This window comes from Entamoeba invadens (genome assembly GCF_000330505.1).
Source record: "Entamoeba invadens IP1 unplaced genomic scaffold scaff_1105074726033, whole genome shotgun sequence".
Classification (NCBI taxonomy): Eukaryota; Evosea; order Mastigamoebida; family Endamoebidae; genus Entamoeba; species Entamoeba invadens.
In genome coordinates this window covers 209,598-230,514 of record NW_004440383.1, presented here as the reverse complement: position 1 = coordinate 230,514, position 20,917 = coordinate 209,598, and the positions used below count along the sequence as shown (strand labels likewise).

The following is a 20,917-nucleotide window of genomic DNA, read 5'->3' as shown; positions in this document are numbered from 1 at the left end:
TCTTATTTTTACTATAATTTGATATTTTTTTAACTATAATTTCTAATATAATATTTTACATTAATTATTAATAGTTATTTAAATAATAATTTGTACTATATATTATATATTAATAAATTATAAGATGATACAATTTTTTTTATTTTTTTTATTAACACTTAAAATAACACCCTTATTTTTGTTTTGGCCTATTTTTACTGGGATATTAATCCAAATTTTGATGATTTTCCTTTTTTTGGCTTGTGTATAGTTTATGCTAATTATATAAACTCTAAAAAACGGAAATTTATTTAATAAACTCGACATTTCCCCGATTTTTAGACCACTTGAATTTTGTTCAATGTTATTTAAAGTGTTATAATATACTATTTTGGATTTTTACACAGTAATAAATTACAAAAAAAAGGTATTAAAATTGTTATTAAAAATAATATTTTTTTTATTTTGTGAATTAACATTTTTTTTATTTATTGTTTCAAAACAATTAAATAAAAACCATATTGTATTATTTAATATTACAAATTATAATTATTATTACAAAAAACAATTTGTTAAAGTTAATTGTTTTTTTATAAAATAATGGTAAAACTATTTAATTGTTAATAAACAATTTGTACAGTTGACCAAATATTAGTCAGAGACCAAATAATTGTAAGAAGTAAAATAAATAGTTTTAAAACCTTAATCAAGAACTATTTTTAAAAATAGAAATGGGTTTCTTAGCATTATTTGGTGTACCTTTTTTTCACTTTTTTCAATAGTCATTTCCAAGGTAATTAACGGGAAATTCATCCTTCTTACAATTATTTGGTCTCTGATAATTATTTGGTCAACTGTACCTGGGTTTTAATATCCGGTTTTGTTTTTTATTTGTTTTATTTTTGAAACAAGTGTTATATAATAATTATTAATTAAATTAAATTTTTACTTTTTTATATACATATATTATTTATATAATGTATAATATATAGTTTCTGAACAATAATTTCATTATTGTCTTTTTTTATGATTTCAATTTTTAATTTATTTATTTATGAATAAGTAATTGTTATTTTTCAAATTTCAAAAAACACTTAATTTATCTCTATTGTTAATTTATATTAATATATATTATTTAAACACAAAATGGATTTATTTGACAATAATAGCTTCATGAAAAACTAATTGGTAATTGTTCTACTTTAACTACCCGACTGTTATTGTACCATACTTGGCTAAAAAATTAACAACCATATTTAACCGGCCAATAGTATTTTTTTTCTTTGGCAAAATGCACGAGACGCAAAAAATTGCGTTTTTTTTTCTATAAATATAAAAATGAGAAAAAAATTCTAAAAATAATTTACATATAAATTTGCTATTGTATGAAGAGGCATCTTTCAGCAGTTTTCACATTACAACAAGAGATCAGACACTAGGTTTTTACAATTATTCTAATGCGATTTTAGCTTTAGGTCTGAAACATAATCGACCAATTTTTTTCCCAGACACTAGTAATGAGTAGAAAAATCTTTATCATAACTGTGACAACATCGGAATAGCAAGACAAACTTATTACAATTAAATTTTTCGTTGATTTGTGCGGCAGAATGGGTTTGCAAAAGAATTGTTAGTTATTTTATTTAAAAAAATCTAAAAATAATTTTACACATTTTATCTAAACAAAAACAATAACCAAAATTTCAATTATATTTTTTTTAACGCGTTTTTTTGCGTCTCGTTTATTTTAATCGGTTAATACAGTCAAAATTTAATCCTTGGGTTTTATAATACCCAAATAATTTGAATTGTTAATGTTTATTACTATTGTTTTATAATAAACATATAATACTTTTATATTATTTATTGATTTAAATATAAATAAAAGTATATTTGGTTTGCACAAATACTTTGGGTAACTTCTAATAATCCCGCACAATAAGCTTTTTATCCACCATTATCAAATAATTTGTTTTAAAAAACAACCCCTAAACAAAAAATTACACCAGAGTTAGTCACACTTTTATTTATAAATGTTTTTAATTTTTATTTAAACCACATTTAACTCTAAGTGGTTTATATAAAAATTAATTTAAAAACATATTTATCAAATATCATTTTAGATATTAATATTTATATTAAATATTACATATTTTGCAAAACAAAAACTTAAGTATAAGAATCAACCAAAATTGTTATTATCCCCAAAATGAGTAGTTAAAAGATAAAAATAATAATCGGTATTAAGTTCGAAAAAAACATGTATTTTTTGAAAAGGAAATTATCAACTAATTTTTATTAATAAAAAGAATAAAAACAAATTATTAAAGATAAAACAAATACAGATAATCAGTACAGTCAATATTCGATATAAGGGAGAAAAATAAGAGGAAGCCCTTATATTGAATAATAGAAAAAAAATTAAAAAAAAAGAAATTAATGTGTTTGCTTATTGTTGGTTATTTCAATTTAAAAACCAAAAAATGGTAATAATTAAATTAATTTGTCACTAAGTTAAAAAGTCAATTAAAATAATATAAAAACTGTGTTTTATTATTTTTTAATAGAACATTTTTAATAAAAATAAACAAAATATAATAATTATAATAAAAATAGATAAACAAGTAAATTTTATTTTGAAATAATACAATGAATGTATTTGCATTCTTTCAAAAAGTATACTTTCCTTGACAACATATAATAATCAATTGGTATTCCCGATTTACGAACTTCGTTAAACTAATTGATCAATGCTTCCTCAAGTTCCGGGTTCTGTGGTTTTCTTATTCGTTTATACAAGGATGGAAAGATTATCAATGTTTCTTTAGAAATTGAACGCAAATGATAAACTTGCTTTGGAAAAATTACTATTTTCAGTTGTTGTCTGACAACTTCGATTACTTTCTGTGTATTTTGATAAGGATCAATTAAAACAACAATTTTTATTTTGTCTCGTAACATCAATAATGTTCTCGTTTTGACACATTTGGATTGCATTAAAACTTAATGATTTAACAGATTTATTTAAAGTTATTTAAGTCGAAACAAAGTTAGATACAAAAGTTTTATTTATTATATTAATTGTGTTAATAGATTTGTTTTTGTTTTTTGATTTATTATAAAATTTATTATTTATTTTAGAAAAAAAATAATTGCCAATTGTTTTCAAGACATAGGCAAAGTGTTTATTTTGGTTAGAAAAAAAATAATAATCAAAAAAAATATTTTTGTGACAAAAAACAAACCGAGGTATTTTTTTCTTAATTATACAATTCCTCATTTTTTCCCTTATATCGAATAACATTGGTACCCGGTATTCCCTTATATCGAATAATGACTGTAATTGTTTTTGCCGTTTATCAATTTAAAATAAGTTTGATAATTGCAAAATGGAGCATTAAAAGAGCAAATGTTTTAAAGTACAAATTAGAGAATACTATTATTTTCACTAAATTTCTAACATATCTAATCTCTGAAAAACACAATGAGTTTGAGTAAGAGAAAGAGCGAGGTTCCTTTGACAAAGCTCACTGCTCCAACAACAGAAGTAAAAAAAAGTTATCGAAAAGTTTGTGTAAGTCGTTATTTAATACATGTTTCAGTTCTAAATGTATCATTAATCAATAGAGTTTTATTATGAGGTCTAAGATGTTGTTCTCAACAACACCATCGCCAAATAATACTGTTTTACTAAGTACAAAAAGAGACCGGGACAAAGACCATTCATCGTCTAATGCATCACCAAGACTGCATTCCAAAGACGAGAAAGTCAGCTCTTTAATCATCTTTGGAAAGTCATTGAGTAAACTCACTATTCAAGAAAAAACATTTCACCAAGTGCCTTTAGTCGTGCATAATATCATCGTCTTATTATATCATAAACTGTCTCATCGACTGGACTTTTTTCAAGAACAGACAGTGTCGTGCTATGACTTTAAAACTTCAGAAAAACTCGGCGCAACTTATCTCGGCGATGTCCGAAAGATGTCCATTGACGAAATCATCAGCGCTGGTACCGATCTGGAGACTGCGAGAAAGTTGAAGAAGTTCGCTGATGTCGAACAACCAGAACACTTTTTTGGTTTGCTCTTTGTCTTTATTGCTTTGGCGATTGAGGAGGTTATCTACATGAAACTGATTAACAGAGTTACTTGATTTGAACCAAAACTGTCGAAATTATGAATTGATTAAAGTCAATAAAATTGCCAATGAATACGATATGGGGAAGTTGCCGAATTTGAATCAAGTCTGTGAGATCAAAACAGGCTTTGTGTTACTCAAAAAGTATTTGTTAGAGTTACCAAACCCACTTTTAAATGAGGGAATCTGTGCGAAGCTGGACCAAACACTATCACTACAATGCAAAATATCACAAGAAAAACTCCAACAAATTGTCGAAGAGGAGTTCAAATTGTTTGTTGGTTTCGGAGAAACGGTTGTGTGTGGACAAACAGAAACGTTCAAAGAGATTGTACTCTTTTTGAGATTCGTGGTTGACACATTCTTCTTAACACAAAATGAAAGAGACGAAATTTATATTTGTTTTTTTAACGCAATGATGCAAAGTGAATTGTTTAATTCAAAGTACATTCCGCTCGTCAATATACTGTTTAAAAACAACGTTTGTTTATTTACGTCTACTAACAACAAATGTTTTTCACGAATAGAAGTGTTCATTTGAACTCACCGATTTGTATCAGTACGAAGGAGAGAAAGTGATTCAAAAATTTCAGGACGTACTTACAGCACCCTACTTTGTGGATACCGTGCAGCTTGAGAATGATGAGTTGTTAAATGGATGTTTGTACATCACCAACTATAGAATTGTTTTTATCCCAGATACTTTACCAACATTAGTCCAAAAACGATTTTTAAGATATTCAGGGATATGTTCTATATGTAGTGTATACAACGTTACAGAGGATGTGAAAGAAGGATTTAAGAATGTCAGAATATTGTCGAAGGATATGAAAGTGCTTACGTTCCGAATGAAACAAAACAACGAGAGCGTTGAAGACTTGGTTCATGTCGAACAAAAGTTGTTTGAACCGTTCAATGAGACTGAAACGATTCCAGCCGACGATATAGACTATTTGTTGAATGAAATTGTTGTTGATAACGATTTAAATAGGCTTCAAATAACACCCGAGTCTACTAGCCACTTTCCAACGTTCAAACCAAATGTTGTTGTCGAAACAGAAGAGATGTTTGCAGTTACTGTATTTCAAACGAGCGAAAACTGTAAGTTACTCAGATTTCCAAAGGGAGAGTCGGGGTATGCAGCTTCCACCCCAAAAGGCTTCAGCCCACAACTTCCGGCCGATGTTAGTGGCATTTTCATGATGTCTCCAATGGATAGTTCCGATGTGATATCAAAAGATGTTAATTCGATATTGGAAACGCTGTTATCAGTAAATGATGAAACACAAAACAGAACGTTTGCAAAGAAGGTGGAAGACTTTTCGAAAATTATTTCGAGAGCACTCGACTTTTTGACAAAATGTGTGAAGGAGATGAAAATGACAAACGCCGTTGTTGTGTTACTTCCCAGCAGTTTTGAAGACAGATGTGTCTCTGTTTTTTCAGCGTTGACTCAATTGGTGGTTGATAAGTATTATAGAACAATCACAGGCTTTGTTGTGTTATTACAAAAGGAATTTATTCAATTCAAGTTCTTTGCGAATGGAGACTCCTCTGCCGCATTTTTTATATTCTTGGTTTGTTTACAGGCCCTCATTCACAACAACGAATCGTCTTTTGAATTTGATGACAGACTTATCGACTTCATGTATACTTCATATAATGCTAAGCGCTTCTCTGAGTTCGATGGAAATTTGTATAACGAGAAGTCGTCGTTTTTCAAAATGCTGCTTTTCAACCAACACGAGTTTAAAAGTCAATTTTTCCACAATAAATCTGGCAACGACAAAATTATAATACCAGAAAATGGGTTTGTATTCTTTTTCGATAACTTCATAAACTTTTCGAGGAAGAGTTACTTCATATGCAAAACTCAGAGTCAAATCAACTCAATAAACAATACAAAATTGTCGCACTTCGAGGAGAATAGTCTCTTTTTGAACCTATTCGTTGAAACAAAGGAACTCGATTTGTCAAATAACTTCTTCATAGAGTTTCCGTTGCATTTATGCAAAATGACACAATTGATAAAGCTCGATTTGTCGATGAACAAATTGATCAATTTCACCAACGAAATATCGAGACTCACCAACTTAACACATCTCTCACTGGCAAACAACCAATTGACATACCTTCCCTCACTTGAAAAGCTTCCACTAAAATACCTTGACATTTCATCAAACAACTTTTCTCGGTATTCACAATTTAACTTTGGGAAGGACATCGTTGATTTTAAGGGTTGGCACTTACCAGTGTACCCGATAACACTCTCTTCTGACATGGCATTAACTTCGTTGGACTTTTCTTATTCCCATTTTGATATACTGGACATCATTGCAAACCCGCCAAGAAACTTACTTGAACTGAAGATCACACACTGTGGATTGGAATTGATCCCAGAGGAAATCACAACTCTTTCTATCACACGACTTGACGTGTCATCAAACAAAATCAATAAAATGAACTACTCATTCTTCTCAATGACTTCACTCAAAGAAATTGACTTAACAGCAAACCCGTTGAAATTAAGTATACTCTTTTCGACAATGACGGGTCTAAAAGTGATCACCAACAACACAACTTCAATGAACATCGCGAAGTCTGCACTCAAAACGCGAACTCCTCGGGCGTTTAATCGTACCGTTTCACTTAACATCGTCGAAATAGCAGCCGACCAAACAACACAAAAATGGCAAGAACTCGAAAAGGTTCTATTTGTGGGCGACGACTTCAGAAAAGAGGTCTTTCAGTTAATCAACAGGAAGTTACAAAAGAAGGGGAGTATCACCACGATTGCGTCATCATCATTTTACTTTGAGCCAAAAGATAAAAAGAAGAAAAAGGTGTTATTTGAAGAAATCCCGACATACACCATCAGAACTAAAATGTGGGAATATCACCATACATGTTTTGTGGTGTGTAAGAACGAGAAACTCGGGAGTGATTTGGACGAAATTTTGGAAAATATTGGGAAGCTTAATATGAAGAAAACAGTGTATTTGATAACGGGATACACCGTTGATGAAGATTTTTTGAAAAGTTACAACACTAAATATGGAATGAAAATTGCACCACACAAGTACATATCAGAGAAGAAAAAATGCACGTCACTTTTTGCAAAACTCATCAAAGAAATCGACCAAAAGGCGGTTGAAGTCTCTGAACCATGCCTTCGTGTACTCAAGGAGCTGGACATGTTAAAGACACCGGAGAGCTGTTTGGATGTGTCGATGCTCAAAAATCTGATGGACACAATGAAAATTGAAAATGGCGAGAAAGTTGTGAAAACACTTATTGGCCTTGGGATGATCCTTACAACTAAAGACCAAAGGTTTGACACCACGCTCGACAAGTTGGATGACAATGATAAACTTCTTGTTGACTTTTCATTCTTCAATACAGTCGACGACTTGTTCTCGTGCAGCCGCAGTCGTGTTGGATTTTTAACACCAAAGGTACTTGAAACCATTGGCGTAAAAAGTAGTTCAATTGAGTTCGTCATCGAACTTTTGGAACAACACGGAGTTATAACTTTAACGCAGAGAAAATACGCAAGAAGTTTGGGATTGGAGGGAAGGTTCGATGAAATTGAAAAGAGCTTCAATTGTCAGTCGTACCCAACAAAGGAGGCGCGAAACTCGAATGGGAGTGGGGGAAGCCTTGTTTCGAAATACACTGAAAAACGTTGTTTGATATCACCGAGGGATCGAATCGAAACTCCCGGTATCTTAATGTGCACGTTCAATAATTACGAGGACAATTACAACTTTTCTGCGTGGCCAAAAGGACACCAAAAGAACGAAACGGAAATTGGAAGAATTTATTGTGTTAAGTATTTGACTAGTAGTGTGTCGAATGAACTCATCTCGTCGTTTATGTTGAAATACAATGTTTTGTCGTACTGGAAGAAAGGTGCCATATTGATATTGAATAGTAAAGAAAAGGATGTGAAGGACAAGATTTATATTATGGTTTCTGCAGAAGAAGGTCGGAGACAAGTAACTGTCCGACTGAGATATTTACTTTCGCGACGTACCGCATATTTTGTGATGAAATTGCAAGTAGAAATCGGGCTCTTTATTGACACCGTGTTGCGATACAATTCGACTGAAGTTGAAAAAGTGCTTGAAATGTGTTCTGAGTGTCTTAAGAATGGTGAGATCTTTACAACGACACAACGACAAGTCAAAGAAGCAGTTGAAAAGTTCCAGTACCGTGTTAAAGTCGGCGAGCATAAACACACTATTAATGCCTCAGTTTGTTGCTTAGACTTGATCATAGATACATTCCCACGTATTAAGATGATGAAAATGAAAGATTTAACCTTTGTGAATAAGATTGCAAGCGGGTCCAATTCAACCATCGAGTTATATGAATATGTCAATCCATTAGAAGACAATTTTGAGTTACACAATTACGTTGTGGTGAAAACGGCGAAGTGTGATGTGAAAGACATTGGCGTTGATGAAAAGAGTAAAGTCGAGGATTTGTACACCCAATTTGTCGACGACTTTCTTCACGAGTTCTTCTTTTTGAATTTCCCCGAGTCCTCACATCTTGCAAAAGTAATGGGATTTTCCTTTGATCCAATGTTCATTACTATGGAATATTTCGATGGCGGAAGTCTCTTTGATATGATACACGAAAAACAAGCGAAGTTTGACATGAAAACCAAGTTGATGATTGCAAAACAAATAGCGGAAGGGATGGAGTGTTTACACACATTTAGAATTCCATTGATCCACAGAGACTTGAAATCGCCCAATGTGTTAATACGACTCGATGGGGCGGGAAATTTCAAGAGTTGTGCGGTGAGTGATTTTGGGCAGACGGTTGCAGTGAATTCTATTCGAAACGACAATGAAATTGAATGCCCTTATTGGCTTGCACAAGAAGTCATATGTGGAGAGCCGTTCACACAGAAGAGTGATGTGTATTCATACGCCATTGTTTTGTGGGAATTGGTCACTGAAAAGTTCCCATTCAAACAATTCAATTTCTTCAGTGTTGTCAGAGAAAAGGTCAAAACAGGCTACCGACTTCCTATCGATGTGGAGTCCCCTCTTAACCAACTTATCACAAAGTGTTGGAGTGTCGACCCAGATGAAAGACCGACCTTCTCAGCAATTAAGGCTGACGTTTCTATGTTATTAAATAACGAGTGTTAATTGTTTATTTTTGGTATGATTCTATTTGTTGTTTCGGGATATTTTAATGTAATACATATCAATATAAATGATTTGAAAACGTGTAAACATAATAATAATTCTGCTGGTCATATGAAACATTTTATTCAATTATTTTAATTAATTAAACTATTAAAGTATAATATGTTTAGATGAATTAAAAAAAGACCGAGTTGGTTGTACTCGTTTTCGTACAAAAATTGCAACAATTTGGACAAAAAAGAGAAGAAAACAAATTGCATAAAATGAAAATGTGTTGATAAGGAAATACCCCGAGTTATAAGGAAAGAACCGTTTACTATAATTTGTTGAGTCTTTGTTTTACTTTGAAACACCGATTCCTTCGTACATTCAAATTAAAAAACATAGAAAATTCCTTCGTACAACATGATAAGCGATTGTTCAAAAATTGCACTTAAGAGTTAGAAACGAACAGATCATAGGATCATGTTTTCTTCAATTGGTAATTCTTATACGTGTCAAACTATATATAAAAGATGGAACAAATTAATCAAATCACTTCTTTGAAATGAAATTCATCGTCTTTGTCCTCATCTTCGCTGTTGCTTTCGCAACTGTTACTGTCAATCACGAGGGTAAAATCGTTTGCAATCTTTGCAAGGATCTCATTATCACACTCGAGAACCTCTTGACCTCTAAGGGCGCTGATAAAGTCAAAGAATACATTGACAACCTCTGTGGAAAGGTTTCTGGATTTTTGGCTGGCCTCTGCACTAAGGTTCTTGATTTCGGTGTCGATAAGCTCATCGAAATGATTAACAACAAGGTCGACCCAGCAACCATTTGCAGCAAAATCCATGCCTGCTAATTGACTCGTTTCTTTTGTTATGTGTTAAATTAATACTTTTGTATAACATTGAAAACAAAGAAAGTAAAAGGTGTATTTTCTATTTATATAAAAACATCATTTGTGTTTTATTGAAACTTTTCACATCTATCAACATATTTTTTATATATTATATATGAATTATTTTTTTAGAATATGTTCATGAATAGTTTAAGTTGGTTGAAATTTATTAACTCAATAATTATATGAACTTAATAACAAGAGAAAAAATGGTTAAGAACCGATTTTTTATCATAATATTGTGATAGTTCTATTGGGTGAATAGAAATAGATATTCATTTGTGTCGCATTTTCATTATTTAAATTGATTCTTTTTATCGACTTGTATTAATAGCATGGAAACAATTACCCGATTAATTACTCAAACAACATAATAAATGTAAATAACAATTGAAACCAAATTTCTTTCAAAAAAAACAAGAGGGGAACTCAAAACCTAAACTAAAAAACTTGTTTTTATGTTTGAATCCATCATCTCTGAGATTCTAACAACAGTTCTTGGGAAGTACATCGTTTTGAACCCCCAGATGTTGAAAATCAATTTGGGGAAGGGGGAAGTCATTCTCTCCAACCTTTCTCTTCGAAAGGATGCATTGAAGTCACTTAACCTTCCCATAGATATAGTTCACGGGCAAGTAGCACGCCTTCATGTCAAAATCAAAAATTTGAGTGAAATAGTCATTCAAGTTGCGAACGTTACAGCGCTCTGTGTTCCTCAAAAGCAGTTTGTGTATGACGCAAAAAAAGAAATGGAAGAAGATCTCAAAAAGAAGTTAGAAGCAATTGAACAGTTTGAGGCTTTTACTAAGATCACAAGTGGCGATTCCGGGTTTACGGCCAAGATCGTAAGAAATGTGTTGGAAGGGTTAATAGTGACTGTTTCAAACGTTCATTTGCGGTATGAAGATAATGATGAAAACACTGGTATTTATTTCTCAAATTTGACGTTTTGTAACGCAAAGGAGCAACCTGTTGGGATCATAAGAAAAGAAGCCGTTGTTGAATCTTTGATGTTCTACGCTGGTACTGAAAAAATGGAGATTAACGAGAAACCAACGAAGATAAACAACATCACGGAAATGCCGGAATTAACTGTTACAATCGACTTTGTACAAAAACATTACAAACAAATTAAAGTGTATGTGCAAGCGAACATGTTCAAGTCTACATTAACACACAAACAGTACCAAGTGTTTTTAAGTGTTGTTGGTAGACTCTCTGAGTACGCACAAGCAATCAAATTTCTTGGATTAAGACCACAAGTCCCAGTTGTTGGTAATGAAAAGCGTTGGTGGATGTATGCTGTTGATGCTTTAAAGAAGAAAAAGCAAGATGACGACAACAAAAAGGTGCGGGAAGATGTCATCAGAAATTATGAGAACAGTTACACTGCGTTGTATTCCAAATGGAAAGACAGTGGTAAAGATGACACGCCCAAAGAAATATTAGCGATGGACAAAGAGCTTCGCACTGATGAAATTATCGAATTAAGAAAGAGGGGGTTGGCCAAGTTAGCATCTGGCATGAAGACGGGGTGGTATCATCGAAAGAAAATGGGGATGACCAAAGAGGAGGTAGAAACCCTCTGTCGAATGTTAGAAGCGAATGATGTTAAAATTGAAGATAAAGAAGAGATGTTTCGACTTGAAATTCATTTAGAGTATGGAGAAGTGTCTTTAGAGAACAATGACAGGAGTCGTACCTTAGCTCGACTCATAACAAATAATATTGATTTGAAGTGTGTGATCTATGGGAAAGGCTTTCAAATTCAATTTGTGTGTGACAATGCGGAAGTTATGGAGTTTATTAGTTGCCATGAAAAGGTGTTGAAAAGAAACATGGATGGAGTGCCTTTAGTCCATGTTATTATCGAACACCCAATCAAAGGACCAGATGCTATTATCACTGCTAAAGTAGCCGGGACTGAAGTCTCGTTTAATAAAGCACTTTTGATGGGAATGTACCAGTTCTTTGTTGTTCCAGACAAGATTAACATCTCACAGATACGTGCATTTGCTGAACAACAACTTGGGAAGTTCTATCAACTTGCGACGAACAGAATAGGAGAAATAATAACTAACCACCAACCAACTATTCAACTCAACGTCGAAATTGTTGCTCCAACAGTCACCGTCCCACTCTTTTTTGATAACAAAGAGTCTCCGTGTTTTAGAGTTTCACTTGGTAATTTGCGAATTGATTCTGTTGATGCGGCTGTTGGGCAAAGCTTCAAAGTGAAGTTAAAAGATGTTGATGCCTCTGTTTTTGGTTCCATGAAGAACTCAACACAATTGTTCTATGCAAATTATGTGTTACAAAATTTCAGTGGAGAAGCAAATGTGAATGTCGGTATACCCGATTTGCCTTTTGTCGACATCACTGCCGTGTTCAAACCATTTGTGTGTAAAGTGAGTAAAGCAAAGATAGATTTGGTCAAGGAGTACATTTCAGAATTCTCGACCGGATGGGACAAAGTGATTATTGGGAAGAAAATAGAAGGCGAACTTTCACTTGATGACTTGGCGTTTATTAAACAACAGAAGGAGTTGATCACCAATTTAATGAAAAAGGCTGCGAAAGAGTCTTTTAGAGTGAATGCAGTTCTTGAGAAGTTCGAACTTGGTGTTGCACAAATCGGTGACTCTGAGGAGAGACACATGATAACACAATTGATAGTCGAGAAAGTTGGATTAAAAGTCGGAGTGAAGATGAATGGTGCGGATGTCACTGCGACGGTGGGGAGTGTCGAGCTTGAAGATCATGTCAATCAAACGCCCAAAATACCATATATCATATCAAGTAAATATGATGGGAATACTACATGCTGTGAAGTTAAGATGAATGTGTTGTGGAACTTAGGGTTGATTGATATCAAAGGCACGACTCAAGTGAATAAGGTGGGTGTAGTTGTTCAACCAAAAGTAGTTAGTGAGTTAATAAAATATGGAATGAGTCTGTTATTCTCTTACAACATTGACCTTCGGTCAAAACAAGAAAAGGAAGAGTCACTGAAAAAGGTGTTAAAAGTTATGAAAGATGCTGTAGGCATTTTAGATGAAGATGATGATATAAGTTTTGAAGAAAAGCCTGTAGTAGTGAAGGAGAAAAAGACGTCTGAAGTTAAAGAGGAGAGTACCACTGAAACACAAAACAACAAAAAGACCAAAGAACATCACAAAAACAGATTTCAAAAAGAACTTGAAGCCTTTGAACTTAAAGTCCATGTTAACATGGAAATGTCTGTAGTGGAATGTGGACTGTGTTTGGTGGAAGACAACGACAAAATGGCTACCATGTCTAAATTACAAAACATGCGTGTGGGCATCCAATTTATTGACAAACCCGAATTCTCTGTTGAAGTGGGCAAAGCCAATATTTTTGAAATAGATGAAGGCAGTGGTGATAAGCGTCCGGTACTTGTTTACAACGGAGATAAATTGCTTCAAATGAATTATAAACAAAGTGTTTTGACTGTGAATGAACAACAACTGCCACAACATGACATTACACTCAATGTTGACACATTATATTTCTATTTGTGCCCTTCATTCATTACACGAACAATCCGAATTATTGCAAGCAACTCTTTGATTCAAGCAATTGATATAGAAGACGTTCACAAACAGTTGGTTAAAGGTTTCAGTTCACTATCTACTAACTTAAAATCGGCGATGAAAAGCATCACAATCAAAAAAAGAGTTTCAAATGGCGAAATTTCACTGTTCAACCCTAAAATAGTGTTTAACTCACCACAAATACGACTGTTCAAAGACTATGCAAGTGGTGATTATTCACTGAACGCGTCTGCTGGTGTCATTCATATCTCAAGTGACATCACACAAGAGGAAAATACAATTCGACAAATGTTTATGATTCAAACGGACAACATCGACATCTCAACTACACGAATGAGTCAGACTATTCCAGTTATCAGAGAACTGAGTTTTGAATGTCAGGCGTGTGTCGAAACCCAAATTGAGGAAAAGACATCACCAAGAGTCACTATTGTGTGTGTAGTTGATAACCCACTGAAAGTCGATCTTGAAGCCACACAACTCCAGTTTTGTGTTGATTATATCTTGTCTATTAAAGACAAAGTCGATTTGAAAATGTTTGAAAATCTGATCGACCACATCAAATCGACTCGACAGAAACGAGCTGCAAAGAGTGTGGAGTACACAAAGGATTTGAGAAGAAGTACAAGAAAGGAAAAGGTGTATACGTTGACTGGAAACTTCTCAGTCAAAACAATAGAAATTCTCTTCAAGAATGAAAACAATTTGGCACTGGCTGGTGTCACCAATGTGAATGTTGCAATTCGAATGACAGAGGACATGTACTTAGAAGGAGAGATTAATGTGTTTGATGTCAAAGTTGAAGATGCACGACCAAAAGCAGAAGGTCGGTTCCACAAATGCTTTTACAAGAGGTCCGACTCTTCATTTGCGACAATGAAATTTGATATGTTCATACCAACGCAGCAATTGATATCTGAGAGTGTTATAAATTGTCCATCTATAGTGATTATACCATCACTGTTTGCAGATTTGGCGATGATTGTAATGAAATTGATTCCACAAAAGCCACAAATAGAGAGTGAAGCACAGAAGAAAGATAAGAAAGAGTGTGATAGCACTGTCATCAAGAAAATAACTTCTTCAATTCAAGTCAAAGAAGCTATTGAAGCAATGACTCGATGTGAAGTGAAGGATTCGGTATTACAAGATGACGCGGATCTTAAGAGACACTCTGGGTCTAAAATATTCAATAATTTAAGAGAGAAATATCCAAAACTCTCAGACCACGCAATTGAATATTTGTGCGACGAGATGTTGAGACAGTCATTCATCTGTGGGAGTTTCCCATTTAACTCCAATGAGATGTACACGGTATTAACAGCGGATGTGGACAACCAGACGTCTATCTTTATGCCATCATTTGAACCAAACAAATTAAAGCCTGAATTTAAAAAGAATGATGAAGATAGAATGGTCTTTATTGTTGCAATAAACAACTTATCATGTGTGATAATGATGGATGACGACGATTTGAATACTGCATATTTACTCAGTGAAGTGAATGGAAGTGGCAACTTCTCTGTGAAGAAAAGTTCTGCGATGAACTTTGTGTGTATGCTGAACCAAGTAGTCTTTAAAAATTGTAAAGCAGAACAAGGGTTGTTGAAATATGAAGGAAACGTGATGAACGATGGCTTTGATTTTTCAATTCGAGGGACATTAGAGCAAAATTCGAGTCTGCTTGACTTCTCAAGTCAGTGCATTTTTACACCAGGAAAATTTGTGGTGTCCTTTGACGACATTCGAATGTTCAGAGGTGGTGTAAAGACACTCCAAAAATTGATCAAACGATTCAACGACTTGAATACCGGAAAACCAAAACTTATTGCAAACCAAAAAACTACTTTGGCAACACTATTTAGAAACCCTCCAAATATAAGAATTGATGGAAAGGACTTCTATATCCACTCGACATTCTCAATTAACGATTTTGAAGTGGTGATGAACCACCCAACCATTTTAACCCCTGTTTATAGAATGAATGTGGTCAAAGCGGAAATGAAAGTCTCTGGATTCAATGACGATATATCAGTGAATATATCGCCAATGGTCTCATTCGACGCATTTAACCAGAAGTTTGGAGAATATGAGAGAGTCGTCGAACAAGTTCAAATGACTTTGACATTGCGCATGTCGTGTGATATTGTGGAAGGAGAGCCCCGAATGTGTCTTGGTGTCAATTGTGGGTTTGGCGATCCTGTGGATGTGACTGTTACAAAGGAATTTATCGACCAGTCAATTCATATGTACAAACAGATTGACAAATTACTGGAAGAAGCGACTGGGTCGACTTTGTTCAAAGAAGTTCGTGTCGTAGACCACTTGACAACAGTAACCACACGAAATAAGATATGGGTCAGTATAGATGGAAGAGAAAAGGAAATTTTAGAGGCGAATAAAGAGACTCGATTGGGAGTGGATACGTTTGGAAAGGAAATTAAAGAATTCTATTTAGTAGTTAATGGAGAGTCATTTATAGTTCCATTGACTACAACGATGACACAATTATATATTTTAAAGAACCGAGTCTACTTCATGAGTCATTTAGTTTATTGTGAGGATGGATCGAAAACAGTGTTCTTGGAGAGTTGTAAACAACTGAAAAACGTGTTGGACATCCCAATCACAATTTGTTTGAGAAAAGACGATGGGACTCAACACCAATTAGTGTTAAATCCAGACGAAAAACGGTCATTACCACAAGAATTTGTTAAGTGCCCCATTCAAGTCCAATTTGAAGACAAACACATGACGTTCATGAGCGACAATATTACTAAGACGGTATTGTGCCCAATTGATAAATCAAAGAACGACTTTTTGTTAATCGAGCCAAAGAGTGTGACATTTGAAACACCAACTGGCAACTGTGAAGAGATGAATTATCTGATAAAATACCCATTCATGATATCTAACATGCTTCCTCGAGTTGTGAATGTGTCTATTGAAAAGAATAGTATGGTTGTGGAGAGTGGGAAAACAGTACGAATTGTAAGAAGACCATCAGATAACTTCCTCTTCGAAGGAGAAGGGACTTCAATCAAAATTAAGATGAGGAAATTTGATGATGTCACCATAGACTATTACAAATTGACAAATGGAATGTACATTAGAGCTCGTTGGGACAAAGGACTATGTGTTATCGATAGTGAGTTTCTCCTCTTTAACAAAACAAATGAAAACATCTTTGCAGAAGTTGGACGCTCAAAGGTACTCATCCAACCCAATTCAAGTGGAAGTATTATGACCTTCCAAAAAGACAATTTGAAGTTGGTTATGTGCGAAGGATATTCTCAAGAATTACAACCAAAGTCCATCACATCGGGCGACTTGTGCATTATAGGGAAGAAAGAAACGAATTTTGTTCACTTGGAATTATCATCAGACCCCAAACTTGAAGGTGTCAAAATAGTAACAATTACATATGCGTATTACGTCATTAATGTGACTGATGTCGATTTAATTGTGAAATGTGGAGATCAAGGCGATTATAGAAAAGTAAGAAAATGTAGTGGTGACGACAATACCCCTGTTCCTTTGATACTTCCAAAAACAAAATCGACAGATGTTGTACCATCATTTGAAATTGGACGAAGTGACAAAGGGCCGTGGTCAAAGCCCATTTGTTGTGTGACTGGGAGTGCAACAGCGTTTTGTTTGGTGAAAGGAAACAACATGTTTGAGAGAGACAGTTTCTATGTAACTGTTAGGAATTATGGGTCTGGACAATGTGTTGTTATTGAACACCAATCTGCACATAAATGTAAATACCGACTTGTGAATGACACAAAACATGAAATAGTGTATGCTGATGTTGCTGGAAGGTTTGGTTTTAAAAACACAATTGAGCCATTCACTGAGACTTCCATTGAGTTTCCAAATACCGTCGACATTCAAAAAGTGTATGTCACATCGAACTTCTTGCCGGAACAAGAGATGAAATTTTCATTAAAGAAATTGAAGTTTTATGATCCCTTCACAACAGATGCATTATACTTTGGGTACACTTATATCATTAACGGCATCACAACATTGACCTTTACAACAAACCAAGTCAAAGTAATGGAAGAGTGTCCTCTGTTTATTTTAAACAATCGCGAACAAAATGGGAAAAGTTCAATTACTTCTTCGTTACATGTCCCCATTGTAACATTCTCATTTAGAGCTCCAAGTGTTGGTGTGGACTTGGTTGACCATCATAGAGATGAATTGTGTTACACCCGCTTCTTAAGTGTCAATGCAAATGCTCGAATAAATTCGAAGTACTCAGAAGCAGCGTGTGATGTCGGAAGTATTCAAGTTGACTGTGACACAATCAATGCGGATGATGAAGTCCTTGTTTATATACCAAAGACCACTTTACCTGCTTTCCACGTCTCCACACAAGTTATTCAAAGTGAAACATCAGACACATTCTTCTTTTTCCCGTTTATTAATGTGTTAGTCCAACCAATCACAGTTGCCGTTGAAAGTAGTTTCATTGCACGTTTATATGACCTTTTCAAGTCAATTCCATTCCATTTGTTCTCCACAACTACACCAGAAACCCCTAAAGGAATTCCTCCACTGAACTCAAAATTCTCTGCGTTCATCAAATCGCTTGTGTTACAACCAATTGTTCTTTCTATTTCACTCAATTTGCAACCAAATCAGTTGGTCTTCATCCCATATAATGCAGCAACAGCACTTTTACACGCACTCGGTTCTTCATTAGTAAACATCAGAGATTCTTCAATTAAGTTGAACGCCTCAATCGCAAAGAATATCAACGGCGACATGGCCTCCTTAAAACAGGTTTTCATCGAACATTACTACAAGCAAATCATGAACCAAGCCATCCTCCTCTTTGCAAATTCTTCGTTTTTGGGAAACCCTCGAGGGCTACTGAAAGACATCTCAACTGGATGCCACGACTTCTTCTACGAGCCAGCACAAGGCCTCACTGTTTCCGCGAGTTCATTTGGGCATGGGATGGCAAAAGGTGTCAGATCTCTGGCTAAGAACACTACGCATGGTGCCGCGTCTTCCGTTTCTGGGATGTCGAAGTCTTTTTCGTCCTTTGTTGCTTCTTTAAGTTTTGATCAGGCGTACATTGACAAGAGAAATGCAGACCGCCGTGCGAAAACGACAGGAGAAGGAATGAGAAAGGGGTTTGAATCGTTTTCAAGTGGGATGTTCAATGGTGTTGCTGGGTTAGTGTATCAGCCTGTTGTTGGTGCCCAGAAAGATGGTGTTGGTGGATTCTTTGCTGGTGTTGGGAAAGGAGTCGTTGGTGTCTTTGTCAAACCAGTTGTTGGTGCAATTGATTTAGTAGGTAAGACTTCCGAAGGCATAGGCTCAAGTACCAACACGAATAAGATTCTGAGGATCCGAGAACCAAGGAGTGTCAACTACAAAGTCGTGATGAAGTCGTACGACAAAAATGAGTCATTCTTACTGAAGTTGGTGAGAAACACCAAATTGGATGTGTACATTGTTTCTTACTTGTCACAAGGGACATGTGCTTGGGTTCTAGGAGAAAAGCACTTCTACGTCTATGAAAACAACGACATCAAAATCTTCAAATACCCATCACTTGAAATCAACAGAACAGTTGATGGGCTTCAAGTTGTTTGTAAAGCAGTGAAGTATACACACTCCCTCAGAGTAAAAGTGGACATTCCATCAAGTATAGCTTTTCTGAAAAGAGCTCAGAATGTGATCAAATTTAATTAAATTCATGTTTACTTTGTTTATCACTTTATAACGATTTATAACTTTATAATAAGTCAAACAATAATTTGGAGTGATTTATAACAAGAGTTCTTAATTCGACATCGCGTCGGAAGAACTTATGCCTTCCATCGGGACACGAACTACTGCAGGAATGTCCATTGCGTCAGACTCAAACCACTTGACAAACGAATTGACAAAGTTGTTTCGTATAGCACAGAACAGAATGTAGTTGTGGTACAACTTGAATAAGAATAGTGAGAAAACAAAGCCAATGTATATGTCTGCTATGTAGTGCATTCGATTCATGATATACAACACAAAGCAAATCAACGTAAACCCCCACATCGCAAATTTCACGATTGTCATTCGAAGGGGGTACCCGTACGGCGTCGAACTCGGTGTACTTCCCAAGATGTCAAAGTCAAATATAGGTGCTCGATGCGAATAATGATGCCACAAACACGCACATATCACCATACTCGCCGCATTCCCACTGAACATCATATCACACTCAATTCGATGAACACCAAGAAGCACTAAAAACCCTTCTAATAAAATGTTGTTCGTATTGACGGTCGACTTCCTCCCCGATGGATCAGGCAAAATTGTCGTGAAGACGCACAACCCTCGTATGAAATAAATAACTCCCTGTAAGAAAAAGTATCTTCTGAGGATCACAAATCGATACGGCGTCAAGAAAAATCTGATCAACGTCGTGATGATAAAGATCATTGAAAGAGTCTCAGGAAGTTCGCTAATTGATAACACTGGAAGGACATCAAACGCGACGTCGGCAATAACTATTTCATCTGTTGCTTGTGGGTGTGTCTTGACCCATCGTTCAAACCGTTTTTGTGTCAATACCTGGAAGATCCCATTCCAATACCCACAGATGATCATAAAAACGAGGGACCAAAAAAATGGGTGAACAAGAAATTTCATTGTTTGTTGGAGAGGACTTTTAACGAATTGTTTCCCCATTCGAAAGAGTTCTTCAAACGTGTCTTTGAGTGCGTAAATTCCACGTGCGGGAAAATTGCAGTTTGGAAGAAGAAGACAAATTTCTGTGGTAACATTCGATGGTGTTGGGTTGACTGGATTTGGTGGGTTTGTTTGAGTGTCCGTTTCCATTGCTTTTTGATAGTTTTCCTTTTCATGTTTTTTCACTTTTTCAATTTTTCCATTTGGATTTTATTCCGTTTTTTATGTTATAAGTCAAATTATTTCGACTTCTTTTATAGTTATAAATAGTTTGACATATTTCTATAATTAGATTCTCGAACTATACTTTATAGTTTATTTTTACTAGTAATTTAATTTGTTTAAGAAATAAAAAAACATGTTGGTTTCTTATTAATTTATTATTATAATTATAATAAGAAGGTTTTGATATAAATGTTAATATTGTATTATAGATATAATACGATAAAAATAATTACAGAAGGGGGAGTGAG

The 20,917-nt window shown here is 34.6% G+C and overlaps 3 protein-coding genes across 3 annotated transcripts; 2 read left to right on the top strand and 1 right to left on the bottom strand.

Annotated features, from left to right (window-relative positions):
* Positions 1-3,463: 3,463 nt before the first annotated feature.
* On the top strand, positions 3,464-9,287 carry EIN_404800 (serine-threonine protein kinase, putative; the record flags this gene model as incomplete). Its single annotated transcript, XM_004256799.1, has 4 exons — positions 3,464-3,547; positions 3,607-4,060; positions 4,125-4,600; positions 4,647-9,287. The coding sequence occupies 4 exons, from the start codon at positions 3,464-3,466 to the stop codon at positions 9,285-9,287; spliced, it is 5,655 nt and encodes a 1,884-aa protein (XP_004256847.1).
* A 1,344-nt stretch (positions 9,288-10,631) lies between these two features.
* On the top strand, positions 10,632-19,463 carry EIN_404790 (tipc, putative; the record flags this gene model as incomplete). The annotated part of the gene is made up of 1 exon (XM_004256798.1): positions 10,632-19,463. The coding sequence occupies one exon, from the start codon at positions 10,632-10,634 to the stop codon at positions 19,461-19,463; it is 8,832 nt and encodes a 2,943-aa protein (XP_004256846.1).
* A 90-nt stretch (positions 19,464-19,553) lies between these two features.
* On the bottom strand, positions 19,554-20,594 carry EIN_404780 (hypothetical protein; the record flags this gene model as incomplete). The annotated part of the gene is made up of 1 exon (XM_004256797.1): positions 19,554-20,594. The coding sequence occupies one exon, from the start codon at positions 20,592-20,594 to the stop codon at positions 19,554-19,556; it is 1,041 nt and encodes a 346-aa protein (XP_004256845.1).
* Positions 20,595-20,917: the final 323 nt, after the last annotated feature.